Here is a 17,989-nt window from a genome sequence, read left to right on the forward strand (position 1 = left end):
TTGATGGCGATGTTGATGGCGATGTTGATGGCGGTGTTGATGGCGATGTTGATGGCGGTGTTGATGGCGGTGTTGATGGCGGTGTTGATGGCGGTGTTGATGGCGGTGTTGATGGCGATGTTGATGGCGATGTTGATGGCGATGTTGATGGCGATGTTGATGGCGATGTTGATGGCGATGTTGATGGCGATGTTGATGGCGATGTTGATGGCGGTGTTGATGGCGGTGTTGATGGCGGTGTTGATGGCGATGTTGATGGCGGTGTTGATGGCGATGTTGATGGCGGTGTTGATGGCGGTGTAGATGATGTTGTAGTAAACATCGCCATCACTGGGGAGACAAAGGCGGCCGGGCGTGGTGCTTGCCACCCCACCCCCTCGTGTGCCACTGTGCCGGTAGCCTTCATAGGTGCTGCTACTTGCTAACTGCACTTGCCCCTACAGCCTGTTAAGGCTACACGGGGGAGCTTTGTCTTTGGTGATGGTGTTGTTGGATTTTATTTGAATGATAGTCGCATTGTACACTGTACACACAACCACTACCATCGCCATCGCTACCATCACCATCGCTGCCATCACCATCGCTGCCATCGCCATCGCTGCCATCACCATCGCTGCCATCGCCATCGCTACCATCGCCATCGCTGCCATCACCATCGCTGCCATCACCATCGCTGCCATCACCATCGCTACCATCACCATCGCTGCCATCACCATCGCAACCATCACCATCGCTACCATCACCATCGCTACCATCACCATCGCTGCCATCACCATCGCTACCATCACCATCACCATCGCTACCATCACCATCGCTACCACAACCATCGCTACCATCACCATCGCTACCATCACCATCGCTACCACAACCATCACCATCGCTACCATCACCATCGCTACCATCGCCATCGCTACCATCACCATCGCTACCATCACCATCGCTACCATCACCATCGCTACCATCACCATCGCTACCATCACCATCGCTACCATCACCATCGCTACCATCACCATCGCTGCCATCACCATCGCTACCACAACCATCACCATCGCTACCACAACCATCACCATCGCTACCATCACCATCACCATCGCTACCATCACCATCGCTACCATCACCATCGCTACCATCACCATCGCTGCCATCACCATCGCTACCACAACCATCACCATCGCTACCATCACCATCGCTACCATCACCATCGCTGCCATCACCATCGCTACCACAACCATCACCATCGCTACCATCACCATCGCTGCCATCACCATCGCTGCCATCACCATCGCTACCACAACCATCACCATCGCTACCATCACCATCGCTACCATCACCATCGCTGCCATCACCATCGCTACCACAACCATCACCATCGCTACCATCACCATCGCTACCACAACCATCACCATCATCGCTACCATCATCATCACTAACATCACTCCAATCATCATCACCACCATCGCTACCACCGTCACCATCACCACCGTCACCATCACCACCATCACCACCATTACCATCACCACCATCACCATCACTACCACTACTACCATCACTACCAACATCACCATCATCACCACCATCACCATCATCACTAACATCACCACCATCACAACCACCATCACCACCATCACCACCACCACCATCACAACCACCACCATCACCATCACCACCACCATCACCACCACCACCACCACCATCACCACCACCATCACCACCACTATCACCACCACCATCATCACCATCACTACTACCAACATCACCATCATCACCACCATCACTACCATCACCACCATCACTACCACCACTACCATCACTACCACCATCATCACTAACATCACTACAATCATCATCACTACCATCACCACCATCACCACCATCACCACCACCACTACCACCATCACCACCATCATCACTACCATCACCACCATCACCACCATCACTACCATCACCACCATCACCACCATCACCACCATCATCACTACCATCACCACCATCACCACCATCACCACCATCACCACCACTACCACCATCACCACCATCATCACTTTCACCACTTCAATCATCATCACTACCATCATCACCATCACTACCACCACCATCATCACCATCACCACCACTATCACAAACATCATCACCATCACTACAATCATCACCACGACCCCCAACACCGCTGGTGCCTTGTGACCTTGTGACCTGTGACCTGTGACCCCTTGCTGAACTGTGAAGACGACGCGGGTGTCACGTGTCCTCTGTGGTCACGTGGTGGTCGGAGCGGTGGTGAAAGTAAAGTACGAGGATGGAGGCCAGTTGCCTTGTGCGCTTTATTGTGTGTGTCACAGGCTGGGTGAGTGGGTGTGTGTGTGGGTGAGTGGGTGAGTGGGTGGGTGGGTGAGTGGGTGGGTGAGTGGGTGAGTGGGTGGGTGAGTGAGTGGGTGGGTGAGTGGGTGGGTGAGTGGGTGGGTGGGTGAGTGACTGTGTGAGTGACTGTGTGGGTGACAGGGTGTGTGAGTGTGTGAGTGACAGGGTGTGTGTGTGGGTGACAGGGTGTGTGAGTGTGTGAGTGACTGTGTGTGTGTGTGGTTTATTGTGTGTATGACAGGGTGTGTGGGTGGGTGAGTGTGTGGGTGTGTGACAGGGTGTGTGGGTGTGTGAGTGAGTGAGTGTGGGTGGGTGAGTGTGTGGGTGGGTGAGTGTGTGGGTGGGTGAGTGTGTGGGTGGGTGAGTGTGTGACAGGGTGTGTGGGTGGGTGAGTGTGTGGGTGGGTGAGTGTGTGGGTGGGTGAGTGTGTGGGTGGGTGAGTGTGTGGGTGGGTGAGTGTGTGACAGGGTGTGTGGGTGGGTGAGTGTGTGGGTGGGTGAGTGTGTGGGTGAGTGACCGAGTGAGTGTGTGGGTGAGTGTGTGGGTGAGTGTGTGGGTGAGTGTGTGGGTGGTGAGTGTGTGAGTGGTGAGTGAGTGAGTGGTGAGTGAGTGGTGAGTGAGTGAGTGGTGAGTGAGTGGTGAGTGAGTGACTGAGTGAGTGGTGAGTGAGTGACTGAGTGAGTGGTGAGTGAGTGGTGAGTGAGTGGTGAGTGAGTGGCTGAGTAAGTGAGTGAGTGGTGAGTGAGTGAGTGGTGAGTGAGTGGCTGAGTAAGTGAGTGAGTGCTGGTGAGTGAGTGGTGAGCTCAGGGCTGCGTAGAGCACGGGGTGAGCACCAGGTGAGTGAGTGGTGAGTGAGTGAGTAGGTGAGTGAGTGAGTAGGTGAGTGAGTAGGTGAGTGAGTGAGTGGTGAGTGAGTGGTGAGCTCAGGGCTGCGTAGAGCACGGGGTGAGCACCAGGTGAGTGAGTGGTGAGTGAGTGAGTAGGTGAGTGAGTGAGTAGGTGAGTGAGTAGGTGAGTGAGTGAGTGGTGAGTGAGTGGTGAGCTCAGGGCTGCGTAGAGCACGGGGTGAGCACCAGGTGAGTGAGTGGTGAGTGAGTGAGTAGGTGAGTGAGTGAGTAGGTGAGTGAGTAGGTGAGTGAGTGAGTGGTGAGTGAGTGGTGAGTGAGTGGTGAGTGAGTGAGTAGGTGAGTGAGTGAGTGAGTGGTGAGTGAGTGGTGAGTGAGTGGTGAGTGAGTGGTGAGTGAGTGGTGAGTGAGTGGTGAGCTCAGGGCTGCGTAGAGCACGGGGTGAGCACCAGGTGAAGGAAGTTGTCAGCGTAGCTCAGATTCACGCTCAGCCACTGCAGTGGAGTGTCCAGAGGGGGCGAGATCCCGTGAGTCACCACACGCACCGCGCCTGGCACGGGGAGAGAAGGGGGAGGTCACGTACCCACTCACTCACTCAGCCAGTCACTCACTCAGCCAGTCACTCACCCACCCACTCAGTCACTCAGTCACTCACCCACCCACCCACTCAGTCACTCACTCACTCAGCCAGTCACTCACTCAGTCACTCACCCACCCACTCAGTCACTCACCCACTCAGCCAGTCACTCACCCACCCACTCAGTCACTCACTCACTCAGCCAGTCACTCACTCAGCCAGTCACTCACTCAGTCACTCACCCACCCACTCAGTCACTCACTCACTCAGCCAGTCACTCACTCAGCCAGTCACTCACCCACTCAGCCACTCACCCACTCACCCACTCACCCACCCACTCACCCACCCACTCACCCACCCACCCACTCACCCACCCACTCACCCACCCACTCACCCACTCACCCACCCACTCACCCACCCACCCACTCACCCACTCACCCACCCACTCACCCACTCACTCACCCACCCACCCACTCACCCACCCACTCACCCACTCACCCACCCACTCAGTCACTCAGTCATTCACTCAGCCAGTCACTCACCCACCCACCCACTCAGTCACTCACTCACTCAGCCAGTCACTCACTCAGCCACCCACTCACTCAGCCACCCACTCACTCAGTCACTCACTCACTCAGTCACTCACCCACCCACTCACCCACTCACCCACCCACTCAGTCACTCAGTCACTCACTCAGCCAGTCACTCACCCACCCACTCAGTCACTCACTCACTCAGCCAGTCACTCACTCAGCCACCCACTCACTCAGCCACCCACTCACTCAGTCACTCACTCACTCAGTCACTCACCCACCCACTCACTCACTCAGTCACTCACTCACTCACCCACCCACTCACCCACCCACTCAGTCACTCACTCACTCAGTCACTCACCCACCCACTCAGTCACTCACTCACTCAGCCAGTCACTCAGCCAGTCACTCACTCAGTCACTCACTCACTCAGTCACTCACTCACTCACTCAGTCACTCAGTCACTCACTCAGCCAGTCACTCACCCACCCACTCAGTCACTCACTCACTCAGCCAGTCACTCACTCAGCCAGTCACTCACTCAGCCACCCACTCACCCACCCACCCACTCACCCACTCACCCACTCACCCACCCACCCACCCACCCACTCACCCACCCACCCACCCACTCACTCACCCACCAACCCACTCACCCACCCACCCACCCACTCACCCACACCCTCACCCACTCACCCACCCACTCACCCACTCACCCACCCACTCACTCACCCACTCACCCACTCACCCACCCACTCACCCACTCACCCACCCACTCACCCACTCACCCACTCACCCACCCACTCACCCACCCACTCACCCACCCACTCACCCACCCACCCACTCACTCACCCACTCACCCACCCACTCACTCACCCACTCACCCACCCACTCACCCACTCACCCACCCACTCACCCACCCACTCACCCACCCACCCACTCACCCACCCACCCACCCACTCACCCACTCACCCACACACTCACCCACCCACCCACTCACCCACCCACTCACCCACCCACCCACTCACCCACTCACCCACCCACCCACCGACCCACCCACTCACTCACCCACCCACCCACTCACCCACCCACCCACCCACCCACCCACTCACCCACTCACCCACCCACCCACTCACCCACCCACTCACTCACCCACTCACCCACCCACCCACCCACCCACTCACTCACCCACCCACTCACCCACCTACTCACCCACCCACTCACCCACCCACCCACTCACCCACCCACCCACTCACCCACCCACTCACCCACTCACCCACCCACTCACCCACCCACCCACCCACTCACCCACCCACCCACTCACTCACCCATCCACTCACCCACCCACCCACCCACTTACCCACCCACCCACCCACCCACTCACTCACCCACTCACCCAATCACCCACCTACAAACCCACCCACTCACCCACTCACTCACCCACTCACTCACCCACTCATCCACTCACCCACTCACCCACCCACTCACCCACCCACTCACCCACCCACCCACTCACCCACCCACTCACCCACCCACTCACCCACCCACTCACCCACCCACCCACTCACCCACTCACCCACCCACTCACCCACCCACCCACTCACCCACCCACCCACTCACCCACCCACCCACCCACTCACCCACTCACTCACCCACCCACCCACCCACTCACCCACTCACTCACCCACTCACCCACCCACCCACCCACTCACCCACCCACCCACCCACTCACCCACCCACCCACACACTCACCCACCCACTCACCCACTCACCCACCCACTCACCCACCCACTCACCCACTCACTCACTCACCCACCCACTCACCCACTCACTCACCCACCCACTCACTCACCCACTCACCCACCCACTCACCCACCCACTCACTCACCCACTCACCCACCCACTCACCCACCCACCCACTCACCCACTCACCCACTCACCCACTCACCCACCCACCCACCCACTCACCCACCCACGCACCCACCCACCCACCCACTCACTCACCCACCCACTCACCCACCCACTCACCCACCCACCCACCCACTCACCCACCCACTCACCCACTCACCCACCCACCCACTCACTCACCCACCCACCCATGTGTTGCCTGTGGGGGTTCACGGCCTCCACAAGGTGACTGAGTGTGAGGCTGCTGCCCTCTGGGGAGACCGGCCGGATCAGCTTCTGGATGAAAGGGCGCTCACTGTCCGCCTGGGGGTGGTGGGGGGTGGCGGGGGGTGGCGGGGGGTGGTGGGGGGTGGTGGGGGGTGGTGGGGGGTGGTGGGGGGGTGGTGGGGGGTAGTGGGGGGTGGGGGGGAGTGAGGTGGGGAGGACACGAAATGTAAAGCTGGCCCCAGGTAGCTCACGAAGGGGCTTAGAGGGGGCAAGTGTGGTTAGAGTGGGTGGGTGAGTGGGTGAGCGAGTGGGTGAGTGAGTGGGTGAGTGGGTAGGTGGGTAGGTGAGTGAGTGGGTGGGTAGGTGAGTGAGTGAGTGGGTAGGTGAGTGAATGGGTGGGTAGGTGAGTTAGTGGGTGGGTGGGCTGGTGAGTGGGTAGGTGAGTGGGTAGGTGAGTGGGTAGGTGAGTGGGTAGGTGAGTGGGCAGGTGAGTGGGTAGGTGAGTGGGTGGGTGAGTGGGTAGGTGAGTGAGTAGGTGAGTGGGCAGGTGAGTGGGTAGGTGAGTGGGTAGGTGAGTGGGCAGGTAGGTGAGTGGGTAGGTGAGTGAGTAGGTGAGTGGGTAGGTGAGTGGGTGGGTAGGTGAGTGGGTAGGTGAGTGGGTAGGTGAGTGGGTAGGTGGGTGGGCAGGTGAGTGGGCATGTGAGTGGGTGGGTGGGTAGGTGAGTGGGTAGGTGAGTGGGTAGATAGGTGGGTAGTTGAGTGGGTAGGTGGGTAGGTGAGTGGGTAGGTGAGTGGGTAGGTGAGTGGGTAGGTGAGTGGATAGGTGGGTAGGTGAATGGGTAGGTGAGTGGGTAGGTGAGTGGGTAGGTGAGTGGGTGGGTAGGTGAGTGGGTACGTGAGTGGGTAGGTGAGTGGGTAGGTGAGTGGGTAGGTGAGTGGATAGGTGGGTAGGTGAATGGGTAGGTGAGTGGGTAGGTGAGTGGGTAGGTGAGTGGGTGGGTAGGTGAGTGGGTACGTGAGTGGGTAGGTGAGTGGGTAGGTGGGTGGGTAGGTGAGTGCGTAGGTGAGTGGGTAGGTGAGTGGGTGGGTGAGTGGGTAAGTGGGTGGGTGAGTGAGTGGGTGGGTGAGTGGGTGAGTGAGTGGGTGAGTGGGTAGGTGAGTGGGTAGGTGAGTGGGTAGGTGAGTGGGTGGGTGAGTGGGTGGGTGAGTGGGTAGGTGAGTGAGCGAGTGGGTAGGTGAGTGGGTGAGTGAGTGAGTGAGCAGGTGGGTGAGTGGGTGGGTGGGTGAGTGGGTGGGTGAGTGGGTGGGTGAGTGGGTGGATGAGTGGGTGGGTGAGTAGGTGGGTGAGTGGGTGGGTGAGTGGGTGGGTGAGTGGGTAGGTGAGTGGGTAGGTGAGTGGGTAGGTGAGTGGGTAGATGAGTGGGCAGGTGAGTGAGTGGGTAGGTGAGTGGGTGAGTAAGTGGGTGGGTGAGTGGGTAGGTGGGCGGGTGGGTAGGTGAGTGGGCAGGTGAGTGGGTAGGTGGGTGAGTGGGCAGGTGAGTGGGTAGATGAGTGGGTAGGTGAGTAAGTGGGTGAGTGGGTAGGTGAGTGGGTAGGTGAGTGAGTGGGTGGGTGGGTGAGTGGGTGAGTGGGCAGGTGAGTGGGTAGGTGGGTGAGTGGGCAGGTGAGTGGGTAGATGAGTGGGTAGGTGAGTAAGTGGGTGAGTGGGTAGGTGAGTGGGTAGGTGAGTGAGTGGGTGGGTGGGTGAGTGGGTGAGTGGGCAGGTGAGTGGGTGAGTGAGTGGGTAGGTGAGTAGGTAGGTGAGGGGGTAGGTGAGTGGGTAGGTGAGTGGGTAGGTGGGTGAGTGGGCAGGTGAGTGGGTAGGTGGGTGAGTGGGTGAGTGAGTGGGTAGGTGAGTGGGTAGGTGGGTGAGTGGGTAGGTGAGTGGGTAGGTGGGTGAGTGGGTAGGTGAGTGGGTAGGTGAGTGGGTAGGTAGGTGAGTGGGTAGGTGAGTGGGTAGGTGAGTGGGTAGGTGAGTAGGTGGGTGAGTGGGTAGGTGAGTGGGTAGGTGAGTGGGTAGGTGAGTGGGTAGGTGAGTAGGTGGGTGAGTGGGTAGGTGAGTGGGTAGGTGAATGGGTGGGTGAGTAGGTGGGTGAGTGGGTAGGTGAGTGGGTAGGTGAGTGGGTAGGTGAGTAGGTGGGTGAGTGGGTAGGTGAGTGGGTAGGTGAGTGGGTAGGTGAGTGTGTAGGTGAGTGGGTGGGTGAGTGGGTAGATGAGTGGGTAGGTGAGTAGGTGGGTGAGTGGGTAGGTGAATGGGTAGGTGAGTGGGCAGGTGAGTGGGTAGGTGGGTGGGTAGGTGAGTGCGTAGGTGAGTGGGTAGGTGAGTGGGTGGGTGAGTGGGTGGGTGAGTGAGTGGGTGGATGAGTGGGTGAGTGAGTGGGTGAGTGGGTAGGTGAGTGGGTAGGTGAGTGGGTAGGTGAGTGGGTGGGTGAGTGGGTGGGTGAGTGGGTAGGTGAGTGAGCGAGTGGGTAGGTGAGTGGGTGAGTGAGTGAGTGAGCAGGTGGGTGAGTGGGTGGGTGGGTGAGTGGGTGGGTGAGTGGGTGGGTGAGTGGGTGGATGAGTGGGTGGGTGAGTAGGTGGGTGAGTGGGTGGGTGAGTGGGTGGGTGAGTGGGTAGGTGAGTGGGTAGGTGAGTGGGTAGGTGAGTGGGTAGATGAGTGGGCAGGTGAGTGAGTGGGTAGGTGAGTGGGTGAGTGAGTGGGTGGGTGAGTGGGTAGGTGGGCGGGTGGGTAGGTGAGTGGGCAGGTGAGTGGGTAGGTGGGTGAGTGGGCAGGTGAGTGGGTAGATGAGTGGGTAGGTGAGTAAGTGGGTGAGTGGGTAGGTGAGTGGGTAGGTGAGTGAGTGGGTGGGTGGGTGAGTGGGTGAGTGGGCAGGTGAGTGGGTAGGTGGGTGAGTGGGCAGGTGAGTGGGTAGATGAGTGGGTAGGTGAGTAAGTGGGTGAGTGGGTAGGTGAGTGGGTAGGTGAGTGAGTGGGTGGGTGGGTGAGTGGGTGAGTGGGCAGGTGAGTGGGTGAGTGAGTGGGTAGGTGAGTAGGTAGGTGAGGGGGTAGGTGAGTGGGTAGGTGAGTGGGTAGGTGGGTGAGTGGGCAGGTGAGTGGGTAGGTGGGTGAGTGGGTGAGTGAGTGGGTAGGTGAGTGGGTAGGTGGGTGAGTGGGTAGGTGAGTGGGTAGGTGGGTGAGTGGGTAGGTGAGTGGGTAGGTGAGTGGGTAGGTAGGTGAGTGGGTAGGTGAGTGGGTAGGTGAGTGGGTAGGTGAGTAGGTGGGTGAGTGGGTAGGTGAGTGGGTAGGTGAGTGGGTAGGTGAGTGGGTAGGTGAGTAGGTGGGTGAGTGGGTAGGTGAGTGGGTAGGTGAATGGGTGGGTGAGTAGGTGGGTGAGTGGGTAGGTGAGTGGGTAGGTGAGTGGGTAGGTGAGTAGGTGGGTGAGTGGGTAGGTGAGTGGGTAGGTGAGTGGGTAGGTGAGTGTAGGTGAGTGGGTAGGTGAGTGGGTAGGTGAGTGGGTGGGTGAGTGGGTAGATGAGTGGGTAGGTGAGTAGGTGGGTGAGTGGGTAGGTGAATGGGTAGGTGAGTGGGCAGGTGAGTGGGTAGGTGGGTGGGTAGGTGAGTGGGTAGGTGAGTGGGTAGGTGGGTGGGTAGGTGAGTGAGTGGGTGAGTGGGTAGGTGAGTGGGTAGGTGAGTGGGTAGGTGAGTGGGTAGGTGAGTGGGTAGGTGGGTGGGTAGGTGAGTGAGTGGGTGAGTGGGTAGGTGAGTAGGTAGGTGAGTAGGTGGGTGAGTGGGTAGGTGAATGGGTAGGTGAGTGGGTAGGTGAGTGGGTAGGTGAGTGGGTAGGTGAGTGGGTAGGTGGGTGGGTAGGTGAGTGAGTGGGTGAGTGGGTAGGTGAGTGGGTAGGTGAGTGGGTAGGTGAGTGGGTAGGTGGGTGGGTAGGTGAGTGAGTGGGTGAGTGGGTAGGTGAGTAGGTAGGTGAGTAGGTGGGTGAGTGGGTAGGTGAATGGGTAGGTGAGTGGGTAGGTGAGTGGGTAGGTAGGTGAGTAGGTGGGTGAGTGGGTAGGTGAGTGGGTAGGTGAGTGGGTAGGTGAGTGGGTAGGTAGGTGAGTAGGTGGGTGAGTAGGTAGGTGAGTGGGTAGGTGAGTGGGTAGGTGAGTGGGTAGGTGAGTGGGTAGGTGGGTGGGTGAGTGGGTAGGTGAGTGGGTAGGTGAGTGGGTAGGCAGGTGAGTGGGTAGGTGAGTGGGTAGGTGAGTGGGTAGGTGAGTAGGTGGGTGAGTAGGTAGGTGAGTGGGTAGGTGAGTGGGTAGGTGAGTGGGTAGGTGAGTGGGTAGGTAGGTGGGTGAGTGGGTGAATGAGTGGGTAGGTGAGTGGGTAGGTAGGTGAGTGGGTAGGTGAGTGGGTGGGTGAGTAGGTAGGTGAGTGGGTAGGTGAGTGGGTAGGTGAGTGGGTAGGTGAGTGGGTAGGTGAGTGGGTAGGCAGGTGAGTGGGTAGGTGAGTGGGTAGGTGAGTGGGTAGGTGAGTAGGTGGGTGAGTAGGTAGGTGAGTGGGTAGGTGAGTGGGTAGGTGAGTGGGTAGGTGAGTGGGTAGGTAGGTGGGTGAGTGGGTGAATGAGTGGGTAGGTGAGTGGGTAGGTAGGTGAGTGGGTAGGTGAGTGGGTAGGTAGGTGAGTGGGTAGGTGAGTGGGTAGGTGAGTGGGTAGGTGAGTAGGTAGGTGAGTGGGTAGGTGAGTGGGTAGGTGAGTGGGTAGGTGAGTGGGTAGGTGGGTGGGTAGGTGAGTGGGTAGGTGAGTGGGTAGGTGGGTGGGTAGGTGAGTGGGTAGGTGAGTGGGTAGGTGAGTGAGTGGGTGGGTGAGTGGGTAGGTGAGTGGGTAGGTGAGTGGGTAGGTGAGTGGGTAGGTGAGTGGGTAGGTGAGTGGGTAGGTGAGTGGGTAGGTGAGTGGGTAGGTGGGTGGGTAGGTGAGTGGGTAGGTGAGTGGGTAGGTGGGTGGGTAGGTGAGTGGGCAGGTGAGTGGGTAGGTGAGTGGGTAGGTGAGTGGGTTGGTGAGTGAGTAGGTGAGTGATTGAGTGGGTGGGTGAGTGGGTAGGTGAGTGGGTAGGTGAGTGGGTAGGTGAGTGGGTGGGTGAGTGGGTAGGTGAGTGAGTGAGTGGGTGGGTGAGTGGGTGAGTGAGTGGGTGGGTGAGTGGGTAGGTGAGTGGGTAGGTGAGTGGGTAGGTGAGTGGGTGGGTGAGCGGGTGGGTGAGTGAGTGGGTGGGTGAGTGGGTAGGTGAGTGAGCGAGTGGGTAGGTGAGTGGGTAGGTGAGTGGGTAGGTGAGTGGGTAGGTGAGTGGGTTGGTGAGTGAGTAGGTGAGTGATTGAGTGGGTGGGTGAGTGGGTAGGTGAGTGGGTAGGTGAGTGGGTAGGTGAGTGGGTGGGTGAGTGGGTAGGTGAGTGAGTGAGTGGGTGGGTGAGTGGGTGAGTGAGTGGGTGGGTGAGTGGGTAGGTGAGTGGGTAGGTGAGTGGGTAGGTGAGTGGGTGGGTGGGTGAGTGAGTGGGTGAGTGAGTGGGTGGGTGAGTGGGTAGGTGAGTGAGCGAGTGGGTAGGTGAGTGGGTAGGTGAGTGGGTAGGTGAGTAGGTAGGTGAGTGGGTACCTGGTAGATGCGGAAGGGGATGTATCTGAAGTGCTCCTCCCCCTGGGTCTCCATGAGTTTACGATTCACTCCCCAGAACTGCTCCAACTTGTCTGAAGACACGGGGGGTGAGTGGGGTGAGTGGGTGAATGGGTGAGTGGGTGAGTGGGTGGGTGGGTGAGTGGGTGAGTGAGTGGGAGGGTGAGTGAGTGGGTGAGTGGGAGGGTGAGTGGGTGAGTGGGTGGGGGAGTGGGTGAGAGAGTGAGTGGGTGAGTGGGTGGGTGGGTGGGTGGGTGAGTGAGTGGGTGAGTGGGTGGGTGAGAGAGTGAGTGGGTGAGTGGGTGAGTGAGTGGGTGGGTGGGTGGGTGGGTGAGTGGGTGAGTGGGTGGGTGGGTGAGTGGGTGGGTGAGTGGGTGGGTGAGAGAGTGAGTGGGTGAGTGGGTGGGTGAGAGAGTGAGTGGGTGAGTGGGTGAGTGAGTGGGTGGGTGGGTGAGTGGGTGAGTGGGTGAGGGAGTGGGTGAAAGAGTGAGTGGGTGAGTGGGTGGGTGAGTGGGTGAGTGGGTGAGTGGGGTGAGTGGGTTGAGTGAGTGGGTGTGTGAGTGGGTGAGTGAGTGGGTGGGTGGGTGGGTGAGTGGGTGAGTGGGTGAGTGAGTGGGAGGGTGAGTGAGTGGGTGAGTGGGAGGGTGAGTGGGTGAGTGGGTGGGGGAGTGGGTGAGAGAGTGAGTGGGTGAGTGGGTGGGTGGGTGAGTGGGTGAGTGGGTGAGTGGGTGAGTGAGTGGGTGGGTGGGTGAGTGGGTGAGAGAGTGGGTGGGTGAGTGGGTGAGTGAGTGGGTGGGTGGGTGAGTGAGTGGGTGAGTGAGTGGGTGAGTGGGTGGGTGAGTGGGTGAGTGAGAGAGTGAATGGGTGAGTGGGTGGGTGAGTGGGTGAGTGGGTGAGTGGGGTGAGTGGGTGGGTGGGTGAGTGAGTGGGTGGGTGGGTGGGTGAGTGAGTGAGTGAGTGGGTGAGTGAGTGGGAGGGTGAGTGAGTGGGTGAGTGGGAGGGTGAGTGGGTGAGTGGGTGAGGGAGTGGGTGAGAGTGTGAGTGGGTGAGTGGGTGGGTGAGTGGGTGAGTGGGTGGGTGGGTGAGTGAGTGGGTGAGTGGATGAGTGGGTGAGTGAGTGGGTGGGTGGGTGAGTGGGTGAGTGAGTGGGTGGGTGGGTGAGTGGGTGGGTGAGAGAGTGAGTGGGTGAGTGGGTGGGTGAGTGGGTGAGTGGGTGAGTGGGGTGAGTGGGTGAGTGGGTGGGTGGGTGGGTGGGTGAGTGGGTGAGTGAGTGGGTGGGTGGGTGAGTGGGTGAGAGAGTGGGTGTGTGAGTGGGTGAGTGAGTGGGTGAGTGGGTGGGTGAGTGGGTGGGTGAGTGGGTGAGTGAGTGAGTGAGTGGGTGAGTGAGTGAGTGGGTGAGTGAGTGGGTGAGTAGGTGAGTAGGTAGGTGAGTAGGTGAGTGAGTAGGTGAGTGAGTGAGTGAGTAGGTGAATAGGTAGGTGAGTAGGTGAGTGAGTAGGTGAGTAGGTGAGTAGGTGAGTAGGTTGGTGAGTAGGTAGGTGAGTAGGTAGATGAGTAGGTAGGTGAGTAGGTGAGTAGGTAGGTGAGTAGGTGAGTAGGTGAGTAGGTGAGTAGGTAGGTGAGTAGGTAGATGAGTAGGTAGGTGAGTAGGTGAGTAGATGAGTAGGTGAGTAGGTGAGTAGGTGAGTAGGTGAGTGTGTGGGTGAGTAGGTAAGTGAGTGAGTGAGTGAATAGGTGAGTAGGTAGGTGAGTAGGTGAGTAGGTGAGTAGGTGAGTAGGTAGATGAGTAGGTAGGTGAGTAGGTGAGTAGGTGAGTGGGTGAGTAGGTGAGTAGGTAGATGAGTAGGTAGGTGAGTAGGTGAGTAGGTGAGTAGGTGAGTAGGTGAGTGTGTGGGTGAGTAGGTGAGTGGGTGAGTAGGTGAGTAGGTGAGTAGGTGAGTAGGTGAGTGTGTGGGTGAGTAGGTGAGTGGGTGAGTGAGTAGGTGAGTAGGTAGGTGAGTAGGTGAGTAGGTAGGTGAGTAGGTGAGTAGGTGAGTAGGTGAGTAGGTAGGTGAGTAGGTGAGTAGGTGAGTAGGTAGGTGAGTAGGTGAGTAGGTGAGTAGGTGAGTGGGTGAGTAGGTGAGTAGGTAGGTGAGTAGGTAGGTGAGTAGGTGAGTAGGTGAGTAGGTAGGTGAGTAGGTGAGTAGGTGAGTAGGTAGGTGAGTAGGTAGGTGAGTAGGTGAGTAGGTGAGTAGGTAGGTGAGTAGGTAGGTGAGTAGGTGAGTAGGTGAGTGAGTAGGTGAGTAGGTGAGTAGGTGAGTAGGTTGGTGAGTAGGTAGGTGAGTAGGTAGGTGAGTAGGTAGGTGAGTAGGTGAGTAGGTGAGTAGGTGAGTAGGTAGGTGAGTAGGTAGGTGAGTAGGTGAGTAGGTGAGTGAGTAGGTGAGTAGGTGAGTAGGTTGGTGAGTAGGTTGGTGAGTAGGTAGGTGAGTAGGTAGATGAGTAGGTAGGTGAGTAGGTGAGTAGATGAGTAGGTGAGTAGGTGAGTAGGTGAGTGTGTGGGTGAATAGGTAAGTGAGTGAGTGAATAGGTGAGTAGGTAGGTGAGTAGGTAGGTGAGTAGGTAGGTGAGTAGGTGAGTAGGTAGATGAGTAGGTAGGTGAGTAGGTGAGTAGGTGAGTGAGTAGGTGAGTAGGTAGGTGAGTAGGTAGGTGAGTAGGTGAGTAGGTGAGTGAATAGGTGAGTAGGTAGGTGAGTAGGTAGGTGAGTAGGTGAGTGAGTAGGTGAGTAGGTGAGTAGGTAGATGAGTAGGTAGGTGAGTAGGTGAGTGGGTGAGTAGGTGAGTAGGTGAGTAGGTAGGTGAGTAGGTAGGTGAGTAGGTGAGTAGGTAGGTGAGTAGGTGAGTAGGTGAGTAGGTGAGTGTGTGGGTGAGTAGGTGAGTAGGTGAGTAGGTAGGTGAGTAGGTAGGTGAGTAGGTAGGTGAGTAGGTGAGTAGGTGAGTAGGTGAGTAGGTAGGTGAGTAGGTAGGTGAGTAGGTGAGTAGGTGAGTAGGTAGGTGAGTAGGTAGGTGAGTAGGTGAGTAGGTGAGTAGGTAGGTGAGTAGGTGAGTAGGTGAGTAGGTGAGTAGGTGAGTAGGTAGGTGAGTAGGTAGGTGAGTAGGTGAGTAGGTAGGTGAGTAGGTAGGCGAGTAGGTGAGTAGATGAGTAGGTAGGTGAGTAGGTGAGTAGGTGAGTAGGTGAGTAGGTGAGTAGGTAGGTGAGTAGGTGAGTAGGTAGGTGAGTAGGTGAGTAGATGAGTAGGTAGGTGAGTAGGTGAGTAGGTGAGTAGGTGAGTAGGTGAGTAGGTAGGTGAGTAGGTAGATGAGTAGGTAGGTGAGTAGGTGAGTAGGTGAGTAGGTGAGTAGATGAGTAGGTGACTAGGTGAGTAGGTGAGTGTGTGGGTGAGTGAATAGGTGAGTAGGTAGGTGAGTAGGTGAGTAGGTGAGTAGGTAGATGAGTAGGTAGGTGAGTAGGTGAGTAGGTGAGTAGGTAGATGAGTAGGTAGGTGAGTAGGTGAGTAGGTGAGTGGGTGAGTAGGTGAGTAGGTAGATGAGTAGGTAGGTGAGTAGGTGAGTAGGTGAGTGTGTGGGTGAGTAGGTGAGTGGGTGAGTGAGTAGGTGAGTGTGTGGGTGAGTAGGTGAGTGGGTGAGTGAGTAGGTGAGTAGGTAGGTGAGTAGGTGAGTAGGTGAGTAGGTAGGTGAGTAGGTAGGTGAGTAGGTGAGTAGGTGAGTAGGTAGGTGAGTAGGTGAGTAGGTGAGTAGGTGAGTAGGTAGGTGAGTAGGTGAGTAGGTGAGTAGGTAGGTGAGTAGGTGAGTAGGTGAGTGGGTGAGTAGGTGAGTAGGTAGGTGAGTAGGTAGGTGAGTAGGTGAGTAGGTGAGTAGGTAGATGAGTAGGTAGGTGAGTAGGTGAGTAGGTAGGTGAGTAGGTAGGTGAGTAGGTGAGTAGGTGAGTAGATGAGTAGGTAGGTGAGTAGGTGAGTAGGTGAGTAGGTGAGTAGGTAGGTGAGTAGGTGAGTAACTGAGTAGGTGAGTAGGTAGGTGAGTAGGTGAGTAGGTGAGTAGGTAGCTGAGTAGGTGAGTAGGTAGGTGAGTAGGTGAGTAGGTAGGTGAGTAGGTGAGTAGGTGAGTAGGTGAGTGTGTGGGTGAGTAGGTGAGTGGGTGAGTGAGTAGGTGAGTAGGTAGGTGAGTAGGTGAGTAGGTGAGTAGGTAGGTGAGTAGGTGAGTAGGTGAGTAGGTAGGTGAGTAGGTGAGTAGGTGAGTAGGTAGGTGAGTAGGTGAGTAGGTGAGTAGGTAGGTGAGTAGGTGAGTAGGTGAGTATGTAGGTGAGTAGGTGAGTAGGTGAGTAGGTGAGTGTGTGGGTGAGTAGGTGAGTGGGTGAGTGAGTAGGTGAGTAGGTAGGTGAGTAGGTGAGTAGGTGAGTAGGTAGGTGAGTAGGTGAGTAGGTGAGTAGGTAGGTGAGTAGGTGAGTGTGTGAGTGAGTAGGTGAGTGAGTAGGTGAGTAGGTGAGTGAGTAGGTAGATGAGTAGGTAGATGAGTAGGTGAGTAGGGGAATAGGTGAGTAGGTAGGTGAGTAGGTGAGTAGGTGAGTAGGTAGGTGAGTAGGTGAGTAGGTGAGTAGGTGAGTAGGTGAGTAGGTAGATGAGTGAGTAGGTGAGTAGGTGAGTAGGTAGGTGAGTAGGTGAGTAGGTAGGTGAGTAGGTGAGTAGGTGAGTAGGTAGATGAGTGAGTAGGTGAGTAGGTGAGTAGGTGAGTAGGTAGGTGAGTGAGTAGGTGAGTAGGTGAGTAGGTGAGTAGGTGAGTAGGTAGGTGAGTGTCACCGTTGAGGAGGCCCAGCCACAGCTGTTTGTGCTCCTTGCGCTGCAGTTCGCCCATCAGGTGTCCGCGATGTTTCAGGCAATCGGCCTCTTTCAGGGCGGACATGAAGAGAGCCTCCATGGCCTCCCGGGAGGGTCCCTCTAGAAGTTCACCCCGTGGGAACCCCTAGGGAGGGTGAGTGGGTGGGTGAGTGGGTGGGTGAGTGGGTGGGTGGGTGGGTGGGTGAGTGAGTGGGTGGGTGGGTGGGTGAGTGGGTGAGTGAGTGGGTGGCTGAGTGAGTGGGTGAGTGGGTGAGTGGCTGGGTGGCTGAGTGGGTGAGTGAGTGGCTGAGTGGGTGAGTGGGTGGCTGAGTGGGTGAGTGAGTGAGTGGGTGGGTGAGTGGCTGAGTGGGTGAGTGGGTGAGTGGGTGGGTGGGTGAGTGGGTGGGTGAGTGAGTGAGTGAGTGGGTGGGTGAGTGGGTGGCTGAGTGGGTGGGTGGGTGGGTGAGTGGCTGAGTGGGTGAGTGGGTGGCTGAGTGGGTGGCTGAGTGGGTGAGTGAGTGAGTGGGTGGGTGGGTGAGTGGGTGGCTGAGTGGGTGAGTGAGTGAGTGGGTGGGTGAGTGGCTGAGTGGGTGAGTGGGTGGCTGAGTGGGTGGCTGAGTGGGTGAGTGAGTGAGTGGGTGGGTGAGTGGGTGGGTGGGTGGGTGAGTGGGTGGGTGGGTGGGTGGGTGGGTGGGTGGGTGGGTGGGTGAGTGAGTGAGTGGGTGGGTGGGTGAGTGGGTGGCTGAGTGGGTGAGTGAGTGAGTGGGTGGCTGAGTGGGTGGGTGAGTGAGTGGGTGGGTGGGTGGGTGAGTGGGTGAGTGGCTGAGTGGGTGGCTGAGTTGGTGAGTGAGTGAGTGAGTGGGTGAGTGGGTGGGTGGGTGAGTGGGTGAGTAGGTGAGTGAGTGAGTGAGTGAGTGGGTGGCTGAGTGGGTGGCTGAGTGGGTGAGTGAGTGAGTGGGTGGGTGGGTGGGTGAGTGGGTGAGTGGGTGGGTGGGTGAGTGGGTGGGTGAGTGAGTGAGTGAGTGAGTGGGTGGGTGAGTGGGTGGGTGGGTGAGTG

General features: G+C 57.8%; 1 protein-coding gene across 3 annotated transcripts in view; it reads right to left on the reverse strand.

Moving 5' to 3' along the window:
- Window positions 1–3,466: 3,466 nt before the first annotated feature.
- ATG5 (autophagy related 5) overlaps window positions 3,467–17,989 on the reverse strand; it is a 33,647-nt gene continuing 19,124 nt past the window's right edge. Inside the window, exons 4-8 of one of the 3 annotated variants that reach the window (XM_078885407.1) lie at window positions 16,915–17,077; window positions 12,068–12,159; window positions 6,404–6,518; window positions 3,603–3,750; window positions 3,521–3,543 (exon numbers count right to left, since the gene is read on the reverse strand). In XM_078885407.1, coding sequence (XP_078741533.1) covers window positions 3,620–3,750; window positions 6,404–6,518; window positions 12,068–12,159; window positions 16,915–17,077 — 501 coding nt within the window. In that variant the 3' untranslated portion in view covers window positions 3,521–3,543; window positions 3,603–3,619. Of the gene's footprint in view, window positions 3,751–6,395; window positions 6,519–12,067; window positions 12,160–16,914; window positions 17,078–17,989 lie in introns of all 3 variants that reach the window. The other 2 variants (XM_078885408.1, XM_078885409.1) reach the window with 2 other exon arrangements.

Source organism: Lampetra fluviatilis, unplaced genomic scaffold, assembly GCF_964198595.1.
Source record: "Lampetra fluviatilis unplaced genomic scaffold, kcLamFluv1.1 SCAFFOLD_404, whole genome shotgun sequence".
Lineage (NCBI taxonomy): Eukaryota > Metazoa > Chordata > Hyperoartia > Petromyzontiformes > Petromyzontidae > Lampetra > Lampetra fluviatilis.